A 22,355-nucleotide genomic window follows, 5' to 3' on the forward strand; every position below is an offset into this window, starting at 1 on the left:
AAAAATTAATATAAAGAGACACTGAATTTTTTTTTTTTTTTAACAAGAGCTTTAACGTCTGGTTTCTGGTCAGGCATATAAAGAGATTGGAAGTCACCACTCAATTCTCACAATAAGAAATAAAAGTTGAATAAACTGAAAATTAACAACTGAGATCCATCAAAGAATTTGGGTCTCAGAAATAGAAACTTGATTCTGACAGGCAAATACAGATAGCCACAGTGTACTTGATTCTGACAGGAAAATACAGAAATCCACAGCTGCATCCAGTATTAGGGCATGAGAACTTACATTAATATTGAAAATTTGTTGGGGGTTCAACATGGACAATCTCAAGAATTAAAAACTCCAGGGAAGCACTCTTAGGAAGACTCCATGCTTTTATGAGGTTTTATCTCCAGAAGCCCAACCAAGCTCTCACAATGAAGGGAAAAAGGAAGGAAGGAAGGAAGGAAGGGAGGGAGGGAGGGAGGGAGGAAGGAAGGAAGGAAGGAAGGAAGGAAGGAAGGAAGGCCTTGCATATTTCAAAAATAACTATTTTGAAATATTCTAGAGCATTCTGGTTTTTTGTTAGTTGGTTAGTCCAGTGATTGAATATGAACCCAGGGGTGCTTCACCACTGAGCTACATTTCCAGTCCTTTTTATTTTCTATTTTGAGACAGGGTCTTGCTAAGTTGCTGAGCGGGCCTTGAACTTTCACTCCTTCTGCCTCAGCCTCCTAAGTAGCAGGGACTACAGGTGTGAACCATTAAGCCTAGCTTTAGAGCATTATGTTCTTTTTTTTTTTTTTTAAGTTGTTGATAAACTTTCATTTTGTTTATATGTGGTGCTGAGGATCAAACCCATTGCCTCACACATGCTAGGCAAGTGCTCTGCCACTGAGCAACAACCCCAGCCCCAGCATTCTGTTCTTAACAAGATCTGCCCACAAGGGAAGTTTGTACCAGAGCCTATTTGGTGGTGGTGGTGGTGGTGTGTGTGTGTGTGTGTGTGTGTGTGTGTCCTCCAACTCTAGGCACTTCTATCCTTCCTATCTCGCCTGGAAGTGATGGGCGGAAAAAAGAGCCTGAGAAGCACTGGTGAAAGTCACAGCCCAGGGGCACAGGCTTGCTAAAACATGGTCACAAACTATAGAACACTCTTGCTCCCACACATCATACATACTTTTCTGGGAATTTGGTGATGCTCAGTGGTGAAGCCAGCTGCACCTGTGCTCTAAAGTATGGTTAACATTTTGGTTACTGATTTAGTTTCTTCAGTCATCTCTTTCTTTTGGGGCTGCTGCAATGGATTCCTGACATCCAGTCATAAGCATGCAAGTGGCAGTAGGCAGTGACATGAGTGTCTCTGACCAAACTGTTCACAGGACTCTCAGGGTGTTTCCCCTGTTTGTGCAGAAGCCCAGCCTATTTCTCTGGCATGTGGGAGGGGTGGAGATGCAGAGGAAGCTGAGAGTTCAGGGGGTCCTGGGGAGAAGGGGGTGGAGGTGCTGCTGGCAGAGATAAGGTTCTATTTTGGAGCTGTGTGGCTTTGCATGTCAGCAGAACATCCTGGGGGATGATCCACAGACAGGAGGGGGAGGGCTGAGGTTAAGTGGCAAATGGAAGATCAGAGGCTTCTCCAGATGCCTGAGGTGGCAGAGAGAGTGCCATGTATCCCAGAGGAAAGGGACAGTGAGGGCAGATTGTGGTGACAGGGATGCATGGGCAGTGGAAGAGAGGCCAGCAAGAGGGGGTCTCCTTACAGCACCCACACTGCATGCATGCACACACATGCATGCACATGTGCAACCCCCTCTCCCCTTGTGCACACTTGCACATGCCCAGCACAGATAGCAGCTACAAGGAGACTCTTTCCTACTGCAGGGGCTCCCTTGGTGCACTGCCTCTGGCTACCAGGGCAGGTCCCATGCTGATGGCTTTTAGATGAAGATGTACTTTATTTACTACCCAGTGAGGAACCTCCAATTATAAACAGCTGAGTCTGGCAAACTCACTGGACCACAACATCTATATAAAAGCTCCTCAACCTTCACAGTCTAGAGATTCATGTCACTTCACTCATTCACAATTCATTTGCAGATTGTGTGCTCTGTGCCAGGACAGAGCTGACAAATATGTTTGCCACCTTCAAAGTACTCACAGGAAGTCATGGTGATCCAGGCCAGCCCTGGGAGGAATGGTGCTCAGCATTGAGTCAGGAGATCCTTCCTGGATGAAGTGACTGTGGGCTGAGACCTGAAGCCATAGAGGCAGAGCCAGGTCTATTCCCTCTAACCCCATGCAGACAGAGATTCTCCACTTGGCCAAACTACAGTCAGGCCCCTGATCATTTTTTTAAAATTTTAGTTTTTAAAGTTTGTTTTAATTAGTCATACATAAAAATATGGAATTCTTCATGAATTTGCATGTCATCCTTGCACAGGGGCCATGCTAATCTCTGTATTGTTCCAATTTTAGTATATATGCTGCCAAAGCAAGTACCCCTGATCCTTTTCTTAGGCTCACTGGCACACTTCTGTTTCTCTAGTTTTTGCAAAGAACCCGCTAAGTTAGTTTAACCAGAGGCCCTTGTCCCCATAACTGATCAGATTCTTTATCCTGTTCCTTCCCCCCATGATGTCTGACCACGTTGGCAAGAATTCTGGGAGGTTAATGTCACTGAATTTTCCTATCCTGTTGTCTTCTCTTAGTCATTTTCAATCTACTGATTCCACCTGCTCCTTGATTATAAATTCCACATGACCACACTGTATTTGGAGTTGATCCTAAAGTTTCTTCTCACTGCAAAATCCCATCACCATGGTCCTTTACCTATCATAATGGTCCTGAATAAAGTCTCCTTAGCATGATTTAATCAGTATTATTAAATAAGTTTTTTTTTTCTAAATAGGAGCAAGGGGCCAGTCCCCAGCAGGTAGCAGAGACTGGATTGAGGGGGTTCACTGCAAGGTAAGGATGATCTTGGAGGGCCAACCTTGATGATCTGGCAAGAGTTGTCCCTGTGCCTCTGGCTGCACTCCCATATACCTCAACTGAATTCTTCCAACCTCAGTGCTCCCTGCCCTCTATTTTGGCATGGCCCAAAGTAACTAGCCAGAGAACTTGGTACCTGGGGTGCTACTAAACAGTATTTGGGGTATAGGGTTCTGTTTCTTGAAACCAATAGTCAAAATCAAGAAAAGTGTCTCAGTTTCTGACTAATCTTAACACTTTATCAATGCCTCTGTTTGTCTTCATCAGGATATTGGCTAAGTTGATGTACCACTTACCTATTGGTACAGCACAAGCTGTGCCAAATCTTACTGGCTCAAAACAGTAACAATGGGCTGACCAGGCAGGTCTTTTCTCTTCCTGCCTGAGCTTGGATGTGGCTATTTGAGGCTGAGGGTTCATCAAGGCCTCATTCCCTCATGTCCAGTCTTAGGTGGATGACCAAGGGCCAGGCTTCTATCTCCATGTTATCTTTTATTCTGGGTTTTGTCTCAGCCTGGTGACTTTGGGTTTCAAGAAATTGAGGGCAGAACTGCAAGGTGGAAGTCAATGTGCCATAGACCAGCAACAATTCAGGAGGTGGAGAAGTGGCCTCAGACTCATGATGGTAGAAACTTTGCACTAAATGATGTACTGAATTCTATCATATTATCACTTCTGGGTGGTGTGTGGACGTGACTGTGGCTTCCAGGACTCTGCCACCTGGAGAGGAGGAGATGATCAGGGGTAGTGGCCCTCCCTAGAACCATCTGCTCTTTAATCCAGTGCTACTTGGCCCCCAGCCTGTGGATATACCAAGTGGTTCTGAACTAAAATCAGCCTACTCTGGGAGGGCCTCAGAAGAGGAGGCCCGAAGGTTGGGTAGGTGTTGTCAAGAGGTTGTGTAATTCAGACATCTTCATTCGAAGGCCATGGTTATGCAGGGGACACAGAAACTTCTAGGTGCAAGGATCTATGGGATATGTACAGCTAGTTTATGCTCCTAGAGAGGGAGCCCCACACAGCTGCCTTGTGCTCTGGGATCTAAACAAAGATCAGGACAAATTCAAACTTACCTCTCTGGGATGTGTATGACCCTAGACAGGTTGCTTAGCCATGCAGTGCCTCTATTTCCTATCTGAAGATGGGGATAAGTCACTCTGTATTGTTTAGGATTAGGTTCCACTATAAGTATAAAGACTCCCAACAGTAGCAGCTTCTATCAGATGGAGCTTGTTCTCTTTGTGTTAGGGGTTGAGGTGATGTGTGACATACCCTTGTGTCAGGGCCCAGGACGGCCCAGTTTGTAGCCCCTGCCCACACCTTCATGGCCCAAGGAGGCTGTGTACGAGCTGTGTGATAGGGTTTAATAGAGGTGCACATATCTGTCTCTTAAAGAGAACACTGTCACCACGAGGGGTCACCCCTGCCACCAAAGGAGGCTGAAAGTGGAGGCTTTATTCTAGGGTCCTGAAAGAGGAAGGGCATCAGTTGGGGATGAGCTGATTGCCATGTGCATGGAGCGCCAGCCCTGATGAGTGTCAAGGGCAGAGAACTCTATGGCCATCAGATCCTATCAATATGCAGTCCTACCCTCCTTGACATATGAGGACACTAAGCTCCAGACACTTTGGGAGCACTTATGTACCTACTGGGGCAGGGGTGTCTGCTCCTTTAGGTACAGACTCACTCACAGCTGTGCCCCCTCTGCTAACTTTCAGTCCATAAAATTCCAGAAGTTTAGCTGCATGGGAAGAGACACACATGGACCTACTCCCCCATCTGTCCAGCATACCTGGACCATCTACACTCCTGTGCACTGTGGTTAGAGCATGAGGAGGCAATTTCTCCTATTAACTGTGACTTGGGACCATTGACTGACCTTTTCCCATTCCTTCTTTGACTTCACTCTTCCCAGCCTCAGGCAACCACTGTCGACTTTCAACTTTTATGAAATTATCATTTAACTTTTTATTATTTTAATTTGTATTTTCCCTTCTGGCTACCTCTGCCTGAGGAGGAGTCTCAGCCTGAGGAGAGCGTCTGGACTGGAGAGTGGGTGGGCTGTGAGACAGCAGGCATCCATCAAGCCCTGACAGTGTGAGACTTTGAACAGCCTACGCCTGCTGGAGAAGCATGCAGGGTCACATATTCCTCATGCCAGGGCACACAGCTAAAGAGCCTGCCTTTAACCTTATCAGTGGTGTTAACTTGGATAAAGAAAGAATGTGTAGAGAAGGAGGATGTGTGGGTGCAGGGCAGGGCCTGAGATCCACCCTGAGGGCTAAAAGGAACTCAGGATAAGATCAGAAGATACAATATTAGCAGGGCTTTGACCACCACTGACCTGAGCCTCTGAGGGATCAGCCTATGCTCTGCACCCCAGCCAGCGTGGCTGGAGTTGTTCCTGGGGAAAGTCCCTCCCCACCCCCATGTCTTCCCCCAGCTTGCAGAGTCTCTGGAGTGATGGAACATCAGGCCATGTTGGCCAGAAGATTAAAAACAAAATCTGCCAAACCAGAAAATCTTCCATAAAAGTAAATGGAAAAAAAACAGTTAAATTATTAAATAAGCATTAAGTAGACTGTAATGCTCATTATTGGCAATCCTCTAAGAGGTTGCAAAGATGGACATCTTGCCCTTGTACATAGCCAGGTACAATCCATTCTGTCCACATTCTCAGGAGAAATGGGGAACTTGTCCTCAGGTAAGAGGTCTCCACAACACCACTGATCACATGCAGTATACACTGAGTCCTCCTGGGCCATCTGGTTTGTTAATTGCTTTCATCCAAAGGAAAAAATAAACTCATATCTTAAGACAGGAAGTGGGTTTACAATTTCAGGCAGGCACCAGGCTGAACTTAGACTCCCACCCTCTCATAGAAACACCCTCTCATAGAAACTGGGAGATAAGAATGTTGTCTACCATGGTGATGACATTTCAGATGGGGCTCCCAGGTCCTTAATGAATTGTTCCTGAGTTGTAAAATTGGCAAGAAGCCTTTGGGCAGATTTACATAAAAAGAAGTTGACAAAGAACCTACAATTACAAGTTTTCTAAAGGAAATGCTCTAAAAGAAAGATAATAATATTGTATCTTCTCTTATTTGTTTTTAATTAATGCATGATAATTATGCAGATTCATGAAAGACTATGTGAAGTTTCTATACATGTATACATTGAATAATGACCAAATCAGGTTAAGCATATCTATCTCTTCAAATGTTTATCATTCCTTTGTTGTGAAATCCCTTAAAATCCTTTCATCCAGCTTTTTGAAGACATGCAGTGCATTATCAATATTTTTAATTTTTTTTCCAAAGCAAAGTCATGACTCACATGCAAATAGTGAACACCACCAAAGATTTTATTTGTTAATTCACTAGGGAAACAATAAAATGTTACAACTCATTCAGGAAGAATGCAAAAAGCATCCATATGGATAGGCAGTCAGGAATGCTGAGGTGAATCTGCTTAACAGTTGCAAAATTGGCTTCTTTTAACAGAGTAAAAGGGAAAATAAATGTTTCCACTGAACATTTATTTGCATGTCTGTGGACAAGAGTCATTGCCTTGCTATTAGTTTTCTATAACCTATAGAGTTATGAAATTGCTTAAAGATAAAGGTGCAGAGGACTCCATCCAATTAATAATGAGACACCTGTGGTGTTTTCATCCATTTCAAAGTCTATCACAATTTCACCTGTAGAGGCTTGGATTTTAAATTTATCCCTTACTTCATGAAAAAAAAAAAAACAACAAACAACTTAGGATAGCATAAGGACAATTCCTTGATTTGCTCACCCTGTCTTCTCAGCATGCTTGGAGGGATGAACAGGGGCCACTGTCTGAATGGAAACACAAGCAGATTCATGAATTTCAGTATCATTCGTAAGCAATAGAATCAAATGTTCTTTTTTTTTAAAACCAGGGATTGAACCCAGGGGCACTCAACCACTGAGCCACATCACCAGCACTTTTTATAGTTTATTTTTTAAAATTTAATTTAATTAATTAATTTTTTGGGTACTAGGATTGAACTTCGGGGTACTCGACTACTGAGCCACATTCCAGCCCTATTTTGAATTTTATTTAGAGACAGGGTCTCACTGAGTTGCTTAGTGCCTTGCTTTTGCTGAGGCTGACTTTGAACTCACGATTCTCTTGTCTCAGCCTCCCGAGCTGCTGGGATTACAAGCGTATGCCACCATGCCCCGCTATAGTTTATTTTGAGACAAGGTCTTACTAAGTTGCTAAGGGTCTTGCTAAGTTGCTAAGGCTGGCTTCAAATTCAGCATCCTCCTGCCTCAGCCTCCCAAACTGCTGGGATTACCAGCATGTGCCACCATGCCCTGCTAGAATCAGCTATTCTTGAAGCTGGGCTTGGAGGTGCATGCCCGTGATCCCAGAGACTCAGGAGGCTGAGCCAAGAGTATCTCAAGTTTGAGGTCAGCCTGGGCAACTTAAACATAGTTCAGTGGTAAAGCCCCTCTGTGTTCATCCCCCAGTATCACATGCACACACACAAAAATCCCACCCATGAGTACATCAAATCTCAAGACTTCACTTAGTAATAAAATTGCCAAATCCTGATTAACTTAACATTTCTTGAGGTGAAAATGCCTTTTCTCCTGGGACCTCAGGAAGAGAACATGGGTGGTTCATCCTTCTCTTGATCACCTCCTCTCATCTGACTAGCTACAGACATTGCAGCAGGGCATGCAGGGAGCTGAGGGGCACAAAGAGCTGTTACTACTCAGCTCTGGTCTGACTAAACTGTCATTGCCTCTCTATCTCTCCCTCAGGTGCTTTGGGGGACCCCTGCTGCCCCTTAAGTACCAATGATAGGAGTCACCTACTTCTCCAGCCACTGGTTTCTGAAATAAGGTAGGAGATGGGGACACTCACAATTCTGTGAGATTAGTTTCCTCCCCATTCCCGTACTTTTTCACCGTACTTTGCATAAGGGGCTCAGGAGACTCGAGGCCAATTTCTGGTATTATTTTGAATATCTCCAAGTGCTCTGGTCTGGGCTCTGGTGTCCATTTCCTGTCATGCCATAATTCTCACCTGTATTTCCCATGAGATTTGGGTTGTGCTTTTGGATGGTTTCACATGGGACCCACCTACACCACTGTGCCAAGAGGGGAATGTACAGTGGGTCCGGGGTGCTCTACAGTTGGGGCTGCTGTCACTAGTTGGGTAGAAAGTTTGCTGAGTGCCCAGAAACCCTTTGTTCTGCATAACCTGGAGGATATGGACAGTGCCTACTTTGAGATTCATTCATGGGCTTGTGGAAGGAGGTACAAATCCTCTTCTAGAAATTGGCCTTGAGCAAGGTGACCACTTTTCTGGGCCTCAGTGTACTCATCTATAAACTGCTCATGGTCATGGTTCATAATTCATTTTGCAGCATGGGATGAAGTGAGTTGTGTGTGTGATGGTCATTATCTTAGTGGGCCTGTATTAGTCCCTGAGACTCCTGTCTGGTCCCCACCCCCTCTGTCACAGATAAGCCAACATTACAATTTTCATTCAGAAACAGAGTTTATTGTGGTATCCCAGGCCTGCCCCTTACTCCTCTTTTTCGTCCCCATGAGTGATGATGTAGCATAGGGACTTGTAGTCGATGTTGCCTGCCAGGTCCATGGGTGTCAGGGCAAACATCTGTTCTACCTGTGAAGGCAACAACTGGCGGAGATGTGGCTTAGGGGACCCTTTACCCTCAACCTGGGGCTGTTTTGGGGCCTCAAACTTTTTAACTCCAAACCCCAAATGCCTGGTTATTTTCCTGTTGGTCATCATTGGGCAGACTAAGCAGTAGGCTCAAACGGAGGCAGAAGTCAAAAGGTGCACCCTGGTCACAGAGATGGTCCCAGCCCCCTATGAAGACACTTTTCAATGGTCACTTGGTCTGCACAGTCTCCCTGCCTGGTATACTTCCACCCTCCAACCCCACATCTACCCCTACAGGTCTTGATAGAGATGGAACATCCTCTGGAAAGGCCCAGTTGCCCTCTCAGCCTATACTACACTGGTGATGGGGGCAGTGGGTCAGGAGGCATCCCCAATGCCCTGCTGGGGAGGGCCCTGAGAAGTTCCTAGGGATAGGTACTAACAGGGTTGGGCAGGCTCACCTCAGCTGGAGAGAACTTGTCTGCCTGGGTCAGGAGGAGCTGCTTGAACCTGGGAAGTGGGGAGGATCTGAGCTGAGAGAAAGGGTGGCATAGCCCAGGAAAGAGCTGGTCACCCCTCAAAGAACACTGAAGGCCAAGGTTCAGGTGGCCCCCCACGTAAGCGGCCCCACTGCCCCTTTCTGCTTCTGCATGTTGTCCCTCACTGTGGGTAGGGGAGTTGACACTTACTCATCCTTGTTCACTACCCCTTGCCCGCTGGGGTCAAACATACGGAAGGCACTCAGGATGGCTTCCTCGGGGTCTGTCCCTGGGAGACCAAGGCAGCCAGGTGAATACTCAGGTCCCCAGCTTTTCAAGCCCTATCCAAGAGGAGCCCAGAGTTGCATGGGGGGAGCTCTCCATGTTCCAGAAGAGGTGGGGGCATTCCCCCCTATGGAATGTTCCTTGGGGATCAGAGGGTCTGGGAATGACCACCCTCCTGAAGTGGGCAGGGCTGGCTAGGAGTTAGGATTTAGGAATGGATGTGTCCTGAACTCAAGTCAGCACTGGGCTGACCAGGGCCCAGGATGTGCAGAGGTAGGCCCCACATCCCCTGGGTGGGCCATGGCCAGGCAGAGTCCAGACAGGGTTCTGGCAGGGTCAGGTGGGTTTGGCAGGTTCAGACTCCATGTCTGGTCAAGGGAACCCAGAGCTGCCCCAGGCTCACCATTGAGTTTCTCCCCAAAGAGTGTGAGGAAGACCGTGAAGTTGATGGGGCCCTTCCCCTCCTGCAGCATAGCATCCAGTTCCTCCTCTGGGACGCTAACCTTGCCTATGAAGGGGGGGATGATACAAACACAGGGACTCTGGTATCCCAGAGAAGGGCCAGTCTGCCCTTCCCCTTTTTCCTGGCTTCTGGTGAAAAGGCAGGAAAAGGGAGGTGTAAGGAGATGGGAAGGAGAGAGAGAAGGGGGCAGGGAAACAGTTCTTTCCCTGGGCAGGGACCCTTGGGAAAGCAAGTGAGCAGATGGGGGAGTAGTGGGCGGAAGGCAGAGGCACTCACCGAGCTGGGAGTAGGTCTCTCTCAGGTCTGACTTGCAGATAATGCCATCTCTGTTCTGGTCAATGCAGCTGAATGCCTGTGAGAAGGTAGAGAGTCCTGGGTCGTGTATGGAGGACAATCAGGGGCCAGGGCCATAACACACAGAGAAGAGTGTGCATATGGGAAGGGGTAGGTTTTGGATGGGGTTGGGGTTTCCTGGGGGTGGGGCACTCACTTCCTTGAACTCCTGGATCTGGGCTTGTTCAAACATGGAAAAGACATTGGAAGATCCACGCTGAGTCTGCTTGGTGGCTGCAGCCTTTCCCCGGATCCCAGTCTTCCTGCTGGCCTACAATACTGTAGATGAGAGGGAGTCCTCTCCCCAGGTCCCCTAAATGTCCCTTTCTCGTCATGCACAATCTAAGAGCAGTCCTAGGAGACTCAGGGTGAGGATCCTCTCTCCAGCCCTGGGTACTACCTTTCAGGCTTCACACAGCCACAGAAGTCCCTGGCTCCATCCCCTCCCAACCCTGGAGACTGCTGGTCTCTTTGTCCCCACCAGGCACTTACCATCTTCTCTGACGCGAATTGCTGCTCCCTCTTGCTGCCAGACCCCCTTTATGTCCCAGCCTTATCACCTGGCGGTCCAAATAAGGAGAGCAGCAGAGAACAGGCCCAAACTTGGCAGCCCCTGACTGGGCTAGAAGAGGATGAGGGCCCCAAGCAGATTCCAGTTACATTCCTGGTGACCTTCATGTCCACATGTAACATCTTGGGGTCCATCCATCTCATGTGACCACTCATTGTGTCTCCCCAGAGCAGAGTAGCTCAAAGCTTTCACCATTATAGGTACCAGCTAAGGGTTCCTGTTGCCCCTTATCTGAGAATCTCTTCTGCAGGTCCAGTTCAGGCTCTGGCTAGGCCAGGCCAGTCCAGGCCCTATAGGCTTAAGGAGACAGTGTTTCTTTTTCTTTTTTTGGTCCTAAGGACTGATCCTAGGGGTGCTTAATCACTGAGCCACATCCCCAGCTGTTTTTATTTTTTATTTTGAGTTAGGGTCTTGAAATTGCTTAGGGCCTCACTAAGTTGCTAAGGCTGGCTTTAAACTTGTGATCCTCCTGCCTTGAACCTCCCTCCCTCAAGCCCCCAGGATTACAAGCATGCACCACTTTGCTTGGAAGGAGACAGTGTTTCTGAGGATGATCTCTGGTCTAAAACCTGGGATTCCCAGAGGTTTTGGTGAAGACCTTCAGCTCTGGCCTCTTGCCCCCTGACTAAGTGACAGCAGGCATCTCTGAGTTGTCTATACCCTGTAGGACCATTTACTTGGCTTTGGGGCAATTCTGGGGGTGAAAAGTGTACCGGCTACTCTCTACCTCTGTGCCCCTGCTATTGTGGCCTGCTCTTCTAGAGTGTTCCCATATCCTCATTTGGAATCTTGCTGTCCTACAAGCCTCAACTCCACCTCCTTTAGCACCTCTATGATGACATTAACTGGGAACTGTGGGCATGTTTCCCATTCACTTGATGGCTAACTTGTTTTTGTAGCTTCCTCCTGAACACCCAGCCTGTTCAACACCTGAACCCCAGAGGGCTTGCACACAGCAGGTCTATGTGATTCTGTTTTGCATGAAGTTTTTGGAGCATGGACCCTCCCCTGGCACCCCACGAAAGAGGGTCACAGGGACTCTGAGGTGGTGTTGAACTGTGGACAGAGGGGCCCGGACGCCCTCTGCTGTTCAGAGCAGCAACTTCACCAGCTTCTTGAGGGACCAGGGGCATCTTAGAGGAGCTAGAGAAGCTGGACTGCTTGAGAGAGGCAGGAGTGGGTTCCCTGGCTGGACCTGCTGGCAACACTCACCCCAACCCAGCTATGCAAGGCCCATATATATCAGTGGTAGGCTGAAAGAGGACAGGCACTCTCATCCATTAGACTCCAGGTCCCCTATTTAAATATTTTGTTAACACCTCTTTTATTGTTGGAAGTAAAATTCATTTCTTTTTTTTTTCAATTCAGATATGCAACTTAGCTTCACAAAAACATTTAAAAATCAATATAATACCTCAAACTGTAATATGAAGAAGTTGAAAGCCATTTATATTAAAATATGTCCTAATGTGTGTATGCTCAAACAATCCCATTATCTTGATGGTGAAGCAATCAGATGCTGTGTCAACTTACAGTACAGAACTTAAACTCAAATGAATGAAGAGGACCAGAGCAATTCCACATTAGAAGTACCAGAAAAATTAGAAGATCTCACAGTGGATCTGACTTTCCAAAATTACAACTTTGGGTCATGTTCTAAACGAGACAAAGCACAGTTGTTCCTAATTTGCTGGGTAGTTTCTTATGTTGAGAAACGAATATGCAACACAATGACACAAATCTGTCTATATATGTAATTGTTCATTCTACCTAAAGATGGCGTTAGGTCCTACACTTGATATTTCACCTACCAAAGTCTCTATAGAGAGACCTTAGAATTGTGTGATATCTTCTATCTCTGGCCTCTACTCAATGTCGCTACCTATTTGGCTCTGAGGGGACAGGACCTGAGAACAACTTGTAGCAGGGCCAGCCCATCCCTTCACTAGAACAATGACTTGCCTGGTACTCCTTCCATCCCACACTCATTGCATGGCAGGCAGTGTCCTATGTCTCTGATCCCCCACATCATCCCATTCCCACAGCTTATCCTGTCGTTCTTCACATTCCCCTAGGCATAACAGGCTGGAGGATAATGCATTCCAAGATATAGCCACATGACGATGTCTGTCTCTTCATATATTGTCCATATGGTTCTTATGCAGAGAGGTCAAATAAAGGCCATATTTAAACTTTTTAAAGTTTTTAATTAAAAACCCCACATAGTCCCAGGTTGGGCATGGAAAGGGTGGTGTGACACATGGGAGATATGATGAGGATGAGAGGGGGCTGAGATGGTCCCTTGGAGGTATGCTGAATGCTTCTGGGATTTCTTCCTGGACTAGTGCCTTTAGAGCCAAAGACACCTTCCTGCCTCTGGGAGCAGGTTGAAGGACTCCTGATGGTGTCTCTTCCATTTTGTGGGACCCTTGGGGCAGGATATTGGGGCTCTGTCTCATCACCTGTAAGGGCCTATCTCAGGGATGTGTGTGTGTGTGTGTGTGTGTGTGTGTGAAGAAAAAGGCCTCTTGGGGTCACCTGCAGACTGGGAAATCCTCTCCCCACAGCTGGGCCTTCTCCTATGGCTCTTTGTCCTCTTGGGTCAGACACAAGAAACGGTGAGGCCTGGGCGACCAGCAGCCCACTGTCCCCTGTGGGCCCAGGTCTGGTCTGGCCAAGCTGCTGGAGTTGCCTGCCCCCTGCCTCCCAAGCAGGGTGAGCTTCCACAGAAGCCAAGCCACAGCAGGTGCCCAAGGGCACTCCCATCTCAAAGCAGGAGCCCAGGCCAGGCTGGCAGCTCTGAGAAGCAGACAGTGTGGAAATGCAACAAAGTCCTGAGTGAGCAACTACATCTCCGTAGTTGATTTCAGCAGGAAGGGCCAGGGCCTTTGGAGTCTCTGTTTCTGCTCCTCTCAGCCCCTTACCCCAGGGCTCTGGGGTTGTCCCACCGACTTCTGGAGAAAAGGCCAAGAGGCCTGATGGGCTCCAGTGATCTCTCACCATCTTCCAGGATTAGCAGCAGGATAGGCAGCTTCCTGCCCTGGTGAGCTGGGAGCAACTACAGGGAGCGCAGTCCCCATGGAGTCCAGGTTCGGCCCTCACAGCCTGGCTCTCATTGGCCCAGCATGCAGGCCTTCTTACAGGCCACTGCGGAAACCAAGGCCGCACCCCTGCCGCTACCCTCTTCACTCTCGATGAAAGTGATCTCACAGCTGGGAGTCAGCCTGCGTACACTGGCGTGGAACCGCTCCTTGAAGCTGAACCGGAGGGAAACAGGGCTGCCTTACAAGCTCTTCCGGCCCTCCAGGTCTCACCTCTGCTAACCCCCACCTCTCCTGGGCGCCCAGAACCCAGCCGACCCTCCATCCCATCCAGGCCTAGGGGGACAACCCAAAGAGGCTCATGAATTCCTGGGGGCCACGCCATTTGGATCTCACTTTAGTAGGGAGAGGGGTGCCAGGGTGGGGAGGGTCACCTAGGGTGCAGGGGGGGAATTACCTGGGGTGCAACTTGTACACAGAGCCATCCACACCCACGGTGATTCGCATCACGTCCTCGCTGCGGCTCTCGCGCATGCGGTTGATGACACCCGCCAGCCCTGCTGAGCACATGTGCGCTGCTCGCGTGGACACGCTCTCGCAGGCGCGGCGCACAATGTCGCAGTCAGTGGCGGAGGGCCTCAGCCCCAGTGTGCTCAGGATGTTATGGATCTGCTTGCGGTCACCTGAGTCGCTGCGGGGTGGGAGGTGGAAGGGTGGTTGTCCAGGTCTGGCTAGCAGAGCCATGGGCCCTCTCTGGAGAAGGAATGATCCTACCCACCTCACCCAGTCAAAGTGTTCGGGACTTGTGCTCTGGAAGGCAGCAGGCCAATTTCGCCAGAGACCAGTACTTCATTTTTACTGCTCCCTCTAAGCCCTGGGTCTGTGCTCTAATGTGGTGCAAAAACATTGCTGCACCTGGGAGCTGTAGTGTGAATGAAGTGTGAAGGTGTCTGTGGGAGTGAGGAACCATCTTGTGGGGGAAATGTGCACAGGGTAGCTACCTGGCCACTGCTCGGCTTGGGGCCAGAGAACACTCAGGATTCTGCTCCCAGTTCCTCCTCATCCTGGTGAATTAGGCCAGAGATTCTGCCTCGCCTAGGACCCTGCCCACAAGGGCTTCTGTGTCCCTGCCCTTGCCCTCTTGATCTTTGCCGCTGGCCTGGGTCCCCATCTCTTCCACGCACCTCTCCACCTGCGATACGAATCGGGTCTCGAAAGCGCCGCGAGTGCGTAGCTGCTCTGAGGCTTCCCCGTGGAATAGCAGATTCTCATCCACCAGTTTGAGAAGCACAAGGCGCACCAACTCACCCATGTACTTCCCACCAATGAGCTTCTCATACCTGGACATGGGAGGAGGGTTACACCAGTTGACCTGCTGGGGACATCTCCATCACTTCCCCTTAAGGGTTCTGAGGTAGCCACAGGGGTATCTTGGTTTCACCCCCTCCCAGTTGCCCCACATCCTGGGTTTCATGCTTCTCACTCGTTTATAAACAGGGGTTTTAGAAACTTTGGATACTAGGAATGTGCACGTTTTCAACACATCTGGCCCAGCTGTTGGCCCTGTGAGGGAAAGGGATGAAGTTGAAGCCTCTATTCAGTCCTTCTGAAACTTTCTTGGTGGCTTCCACATTTTTATCTTGAAATTTATTTAATACTACTTACCTAATAGAGGCCTGTGATGAAGATGAAGCTCATAAAGGAATTAGCATGGGTCTGGCACCTAGCAGGTGGCTAACAAGTGATAGCTATGATCTGTGTGGTGTTCCCAAGATGTATTCTGCCAATTTATAGCATTTCACAAAACACTAATATTCATTTTGTGAATGGAGACAAATATGTGCTTTAAGGAACTCTGGGTTAAACCTGGTAAACACTGCTGAGGGTCAGAGCCTTCTCTGTGACCAAGGTCACCTGTCAGAATGGGGAAGTTTGGCCTTATCTAAGCAGTGCCTCTCCCTGTTCTGGGTTCACAGGGGCAAGGCATGACTGACTTGAAGAAGAGCCAGCTTACAGGGGAATGAGCAGGTTGTTTTCCCCTGTTTAAAAACAAGCCATTATCTGTGGTGGTGGGGCTCCCATGTACTGCTGCATTCCCAGCGAGAGCAGCCCAGAGATGGGCTGGGGGGTGTCCTTACAGCTGCTGACCGGGATTCGCAGAGCTCTCATCCACCATGCGGTCATACTCCAGCAGGAACTCATCCAGTTCACCTGAGTCCCCGAAGGCACCCCACTCAGTGTTGACACACATGCGGCCCTCATCCCCTTCTACCAGCTCCACATTCTGCATCTCCTCCATGTAGCAGGCATTGCAGCCTGTACCTACAGGGATGGGGACACATTAGGCTACACAAGCTGAGGGGAGAGGGTTGGAAGATCTGGGCTGACTGTGTGACCCAGGGTAAATGGGCCAGTCTCTGGGCTGTCCTCTTCTCTAAAAGGGGACAGTAACACCTTCCCCACCCATTACCTGGCTGGTTGGGTGGATGGAGAACAACTGTGTGCCAACGTATTCTGCCAACTAGAGGTGGCTGTGAGATTTTATGGCTTTCTCTTGTCAAAGTGCCCTGTTTTCTGAACCCTGTTTGGGGGGCACCCCAAAGTGAGTAAGGCATAGTGCAAACTCTTGGAACAGCCCAGAGATTACCACAGGCAAGAATGGCTGCAAGGTTTGTCATTTGCCATGTCCTGAGCAAAGTAAAAATGTGTGGTCCTTTGTTCATAAGTTATTAAGAGTTTTGATAGTGAAGGTAGAGTATCATACTGAGCTGACTATGTGGGCTACACAGCCCCGAAGGCAGCAGGGACAACTGCAGTGCTGGTCATCAGGGCTGCTTATAGGAATTAGAGCCCAGTGATATCTGGCCTTCCAGTTTTTGTTTTAGAACAGAAATCCAGACTTTGATGTTAATTCTCCCAATTTTAGACCTTGGAAATTATTGTAAACATGATTTTAAACACTGAGCAGTCACCAAGAGTGTGTGTGGGCAGATGTGAGTCATGGGCCACCAAAGAGCATCCTGGGAGGGGTGTGCCTGGGCCAAACAGCTGTAGCTTGTTCTGGTGAGAACTCAGGTTGAGGTCTCTTGGAAACCCCAGGTAACTCCAAGGGAGAGGGTTGTTGTTGGTGGTGGGGCACAGCTAGGGCCAACTAGAGCTCATGTGTAGATGTTGGGCTTAAAGACAACTTTCTCTATGAAAGGCAAGAGTGAAAGAGCTATGAATAGTGGCACACAGCTGTAATGCCAGCTACTTGGGAGGCTGAGGCAATAGGATTGAAAATTTGAGGGAGCCTGGGCAACTTAGCAAGACCCTGTCTCAAGACAATATCAAAAACTGCTGGGGAGGGGCTGGGGTTGTGGCGCAGCAGTAGAGCGCTCACTTAGCACATGTAAGGCCCTGGGTTCGATCCTCAGCACCGTATAAAATAAATAAATAAAATAAAGGTATTGTGTCCAACTACAGCTGAAAAATAAATTAAAAAAAAAAGGGTTGGGGATGTAGTTCAGTGGTAGAGTGCTGGTAGCATATATAGGACCTGGGGTTCAATCTCCCAGTACTGGGGTGAAAATGAAGGTAGGAAACAAGACAAGAGACAAAGTGAGGTCAGCCTGGAGCTTAAGAGACATGTACATAAATGTTTATGATGTTTATATGTATGTATTTATATATATATATATATATATATATATATATATATATATATATATATATATATAAAATATTTTTTTGGGGGGAAATATAATTATAGATGGGAACCTACCAATACAAATACATTATTTCTCAGAGCTGGTTCTGAAGGGCCCTTAGAAGCAAATAACTTTTTTTTTTCCTTAAGGCCAAGGACCAAACTCAGGGCCTTATGCATGCTAGGCAAGTGCTCTACCACTGAGATAAATCCCCAAACCCATAAATAACTTTTAACATGGACTTTCTGGGTAACCAGAGCTCAGAAAGTATAGAAAAACACCCCCACATCTGTGTGCACAGCAGGTATCTGGTCTGACTGGATTGTTACTCAGGAAATGCTAGCTCCTTCTAAGGATCCAATCTTCTGGGAAATTCTGGAGATTATTGTGGAGGACCTGGATGGGAGGGTAGGGTTGCAGCTCCCTTTTCAGATGCCTGCTTTGCTCCAGGTTGGGGCAGGGTGGGATCTAGGGGCAGAGGTAGTGAGTTAGAGGAGGAGCCTGGGCAGGACAGGCCCATAGGAAGACCTTGCAGGAAGGGATGTCACCACTTTTGCTTATCCTCTTCCACTTGGACAAATCTGTCAGTGTGGTCAATTTACCAGATAAAGTTTTTTTTGTTGTTGTTGTTTTTGAGAGAGAGAGAGAGAGAGAGAGAGAGAGAGAGAGAGAGAGAGAGAGAGAATTTTTTAATATTTATTTTTTGGTAGACACAACATCTTTGTTTTTATGAGGTGCTGAGGATCAAACCCAGGCCTCACACATGCCAGGCAAGCGCGCTACCGCTTGAGCCACATCCCCAGCCCTGGATAAAGGGTTTTAATCACATCTGATGGGCTGGGCAGGTGTGCAGCCGGTGGACCATCTGATACCATGATGCTACAAAATGCTTTTTACCAGCACGTAGAGCCAACACCACATATTCCAAGACCACTTAGCTCTAGCCCTAGGCATTGCACTGACTGAAACCAGTTATTCATGCAGAGCCCCTGCCCATTTTGGAAGGGCCAGGAGTGCAAGGAGCCCTTACCCACAATCATGCCGACCTCGCACTGGCGGTCTTCATAGTAGCAGGAGATCATTGTGGCCACAGTGTCATTCACCATTGCCACTACATCCATCTCAAAGTCCTGCCAAGAAGCACAGATGGGGCTGCAGTGATAGGGCTGGGAGAGGGTCCACTGGTGCAGTGAGGAGGGGCCCAGGGCCTCCCTCTCCTGGCAGATGAAGGTGTTCTCACCCCTCTCCTCTTGATGGCATCTCGCAGAAGCCCGACAATGTTGTTTCCTTCTGCTCCAGAGGCCTTGAAGCCCTTAGTCCAGTTGAGAAGGATGCCCTGTGGGGAGAGGAAGGTCTTATGGTTGCTGGTGTTAGGCAGAGAACTATGGCCTTAAACTAGTTCCTTTTCAGGTCACAGGGACATGTATCTCACTTTACAGTTGAGGAAACAAGTTTTGAGTATCCACACAGCTTTGATAAATGTTGGAAACAATTTTCCATAAATATCTCACATTTCTGCAGGGCTAGGTCCCAGCCAATTTAAGAATGTGATGTGTATTTTTTTGTATGTAGTGTCAGGAATTGAACCCAGGACCTCGAGCATGCTAGATAAGCCCTCTACTACTGAGCTACACCCCCAGCCCAAGAATGTTTGTACAGTATACCCTAGAGTAAAGATAGGTCCCAAGGGGAGCAACTGTATAAGATCAGAGTTCCTCTCCTGTAGCAGAAGAAGTACCACCCGGCCCTTTCTATGTCTCTAAGGGAGCTCGGGCCTTGAAAAACCATGTGAGATGTTGCTCCAGCTGTTGCTTTTGCCTTGAACTATGACCTTGCTTTGTTTCAGACCCAGAGGCCTCATGTTTTATGTATGTGTATATGTATAGAGACATACATATATAAAATTTATGTGTCATGTATGTATTATATGTGTATATATAGATAATGTGTGTGTGTGTGTGTGTGTGTGTGTTTGTGTGTGTGTGTTTGGTCATAACTGGCAGGCTAGCTTGTGAGTTGCAGGTGAGGTAAAAATCTCAGATCCTTCACATTTTTGACTCAGCCAGAAGTGATGATGTGTTGGGCTGGGGTTGTGGCTCAATGATGGAGCACTTGCCTTGTACATGTGAGGCACTGGGTTCGATTCTCAGCACCACATAAAATAAATAAAGGTATTGTATTTATCTACAACTAAAAAATGTATACATAAAAAAGAAGTGATGATGTGTCATGGTGGTCTGTGATGAGCTGCTTAACCTCAGTTTCTTCTCCTCATTTGTAGCAGGGGCGATTGCACACATGCCTCTCAGGATTGTAGGCAGGCTTTGGCACATAGTAAGAATCAGCTGAAATTATTCTTATTTTCCAAAGTTTCACTGACAGTAAATTATGGGGCCACAATTTGAATCTATATTTTTCTCCCTGCTGAGTTTGGACTCTTTCCCAGCACAGGGTGGGGTGCTGCATATGAAGGCAACAGGGGCGGAGTTCCTCTGGGGTACATATCCATCCATTTCATTATCCCTCCCCTCTACCTGGCCCACCTTGTCAATGTCTTCGTGCCTCACAGGGAAGGAGAAAGTGAAGCCCAGGGGTAGTTTCTTGTGCTTCATTTGATGCTTGTCCAGGAAGTCGGAGATGCACTCAGAGATATAGTCAAAGAGCTGGGAGATGCACCAAAATGGTCATTGGGTTACCATCCTGGGCCACCTGGCAGCCCTTCCCCAGGACTTTGTGCCAACGTGTTCCTCAGGGGATGCTAAGCAATCAGTCCCTTCCAATGACCACCAGGCCTGTCTACAGTTCACCTCTTACTGTTTGTCAGAACTCAAGCCCTGCACCTCCCTGGATGCAGAGCTCTGTTTATGGCAGCTCCTGAGGCTGGTGCCCAGTTTAGCTGTCCTGTCACCTGCCTCCCCAGCACCAAGGCTTTGCTAACTGTCCTGTGAGACTCTTGGTGCTACTCCCAGGTATCCTTGCTGCCCTATACCTGCAAAAAGTTCAAATCCCCTCAAAAGGCCTATCTATAGAATGGGGCATTTCCGAGTACTCTGCAGATGGACCAAGCTCCCTGCTGAGCACCAGAGTCCAGGGAGGTGCCCATACCACCCTGCTATCCATTTCCATGGATAGAGAGCAAGTTTCAGGTGGATGAGGGCCAGGCAGTTGTGGGCAACCTCTGCCTTAGAACCCTGCCCTCTGGGAACTGGCCTTGCCCCTGGTCATGTCTAGGGACTCTGGCTTTGCCCCTCCCCTCAGGGTTCATTCACTTCTATGCTCCCCCTCTAGTCTTCCCCATGGTGGAGGGCCTTGCTGCCTGGGCAGACATTGTGGTTGTTGTCACCCAATTTGGCATGCATCTGGTGGAAGGCAATGGGGAGGGTAGGCTGCACAGCTTCAGGAGGTCAGACAGTCCTCACCCTTTGACTTTTCTTCTGGGACAGGGTCATACCAGCTAAGAGTTCTGCCCCTAACCTCAGTTTAGCCAGTTCTTGTCTCCAACACTGGCCTGACAGTGACTGTGAGACTTGAACACATTGGCCATGCCTAGTGGCTGTCTACTGAGGCCTCTAAGCGGCCTTGCTGTGCCTCTGAGGCTGACTGGACCTTTTGACCGCAGTTTCCCCTGTCTCTGGTGGGTGGGTGGGCTCTTTTTTCCAGGACTGGTGACTCCCTAAGGTTTTGAACTGTCTTGACCCCACCTCTTATCCCCAAGCTGCTCACCATCTCTGCAGTGCCCGTCATGGCGTCCTCAGGGATGGAGTACATCTGATGTTTGGTCTTCACACTCCACTGCCCTGCCTCACCCTCCCCCACCTTCACCAGCATCACCCTGAAGTTGGTGCCGCCCAGGTCCAGGGAAAGGAAGTCTCCAACTTCTGCAGGCACAGGGAGATATGCTCAGCCTTGTGGCACCACCCACCAAACCTGGGTTGGGTGGGACCTGGGCAAATGACCTCAGAGCAAGAGAGTGGAGGAGGGCAGGAACAAGGGTCCCAGGGGAGTTGGACATGGAGCATGGCCCACACATTGGGAATATGCCAGAGCAAGCTGTGGGAGAGGTCAAAGGTAAACTAAGGAAATGTCAGGGGGAACTGCTCTTTTAGATGGAGACACCAAGAACCCAGGGAACCACTGAGGACCTAGGGTAATGGCCCAGTCTCAGGACTGGGTTGGGATCTCCCAAGTGACCCTGGAGAGAATTCATTCATTGTGAGATTTTTAAATAGCCAGTTTTGTAAGGCCCATCAGCTCCAGAGATGAACCTTTGGAGTAAATGGTAAGAACTGGCCCAGTGAGGTGGAGACATTATCGCTTGCCCAGGGAGTCCTGTCTGGGGACAGCTGAGCCTCTGGAAGGCCTGGCCAACAGCTGGCTCAGGTGTGGGGCCATCCCTGTGGTACCTGAGCCTTCTGGGGTGGAACGCACGTAGGTGGGCAGCATCTTCACGCTGGCCTCTTCGTGGGTCTCCAGCCTCAGGCCACGGTCCATCTCCTTCTGCATCCGTCTCATCACCTTCTTCAGGTCTTCCTCCTGCAGTTGGAACTCTGCCAGGATCTGCTCCACCTGCACAGGGAGGGAATGGGAATAGCCAGGTGGACTTGTCACTAGAGATCTCCACACATCAAGGATCTCTTTTTATCCTCTGACTCTGGGTCTAGGAAGATCCATTGTTATAGTTTGGATCTAAATGTTCCTTAACAGCTCATGGGTTGAAGGTTTGGTCCCCCAGCTGGTGGCACTATGGGGTGGGGCAGGGTGGAAACTTCAGAAGGTGGGGCCTAGTTGGAGGAAGTAGGTCACTGAGGGTAGGCTCTGGAGTGTATATTTTGTCCCTGGACCC

General features: G+C 48.5%; 2 protein-coding genes and 1 pseudogene across 2 annotated transcripts; all 3 read right to left on the reverse strand.

The window, feature by feature from the left end:
* Positions 1-2,380: 2,380 nt before the first annotated feature.
* Positions 2,381-2,480, reverse strand: LOC114095229 (U6 spliceosomal RNA; annotated as a pseudogene).
* A 6,054-nt stretch (positions 2,481-8,534) lies between these two features.
* On the reverse strand, positions 8,535-10,476 carry Myl7 (myosin light chain 7). The gene is made up of 6 exons (XM_027938380.2): positions 10,369-10,476; positions 10,155-10,230; positions 9,819-9,923; positions 9,341-9,419; positions 9,113-9,161; positions 8,535-8,651 (listed from the first exon to the last, which is right to left on the reverse strand). The coding sequence occupies exons 1-6, from the start codon at positions 10,402-10,404 to the stop codon at positions 8,550-8,552; spliced, it is 447 nt and encodes a 148-aa protein (XP_027794181.1). The 5' UTR covers positions 10,405-10,476; the 3' UTR covers positions 8,535-8,549.
* A 2,492-nt stretch (positions 10,477-12,968) lies between these two features.
* On the reverse strand, positions 12,969-22,028 carry Gck (glucokinase). Its single transcript, XM_027938336.2, has 9 exons — positions 21,916-22,028; positions 21,236-21,390; positions 20,056-20,175; positions 18,753-18,848; positions 18,543-18,642; positions 15,962-16,145; positions 15,008-15,163; positions 14,281-14,514; positions 12,969-14,039 (listed from the first exon to the last, which is right to left on the reverse strand). Exons 1-9 carry the CDS (start codon positions 22,022-22,024, stop codon positions 13,895-13,897), a joined length of 1,299 nt encoding a protein of 432 aa, XP_027794137.2. The 5' UTR covers positions 22,025-22,028; the 3' UTR covers positions 12,969-13,894.
* Positions 22,029-22,355: the final 327 nt, after the last annotated feature.

The sequence above is a fragment of the Marmota flaviventris genome, chromosome 1 (assembly GCF_047511675.1).
Source record: "Marmota flaviventris isolate mMarFla1 chromosome 1, mMarFla1.hap1, whole genome shotgun sequence".
In the NCBI taxonomy this organism is placed as follows: domain Eukaryota; kingdom Metazoa; phylum Chordata; class Mammalia; order Rodentia; family Sciuridae; genus Marmota; species Marmota flaviventris.

Coding starts and splice junctions, on each gene's coding strand:
- Gck (XM_027938336.2), bottom strand. CDS start 22,024: ATGAGACGGATGCAGAAGGAGATGGACCGTGGCCTGAGGCTGGAGACC. Junction 20,176..21,235: donor TGACGGGCACTGCAGAGATG/GTGAGCAGCTTG, acceptor TGCATCTCCCAG/CTCTTTGACTATATCTCTGA. Junction 14,515..15,007: donor TTCGTATCGCAGGTGGAGAG/GTGCGTGGAAGA, acceptor CCCACCCCGCAG/CGACTCAGGTGACCGCAAGC.
- Myl7 (XM_027938380.2), bottom strand. CDS start 10,404: ATGTTTGAACAAGCCCAGATCCAGGAGTTCAAGGAA. Junction 9,162..9,340: donor GGGGTAGTGAACAAGGATGA/GTAAGTGTCAAC, acceptor CCCACTTCCCAG/GTTCAAGCAGCTCCTCCTGA. Junction 8,652..9,112: donor ACAAGTTCTCTCCAGCTGAG/GTGAGCCTGCCC, acceptor TTGCCTTCACAG/GTAGAACAGATGTTTGCCCT.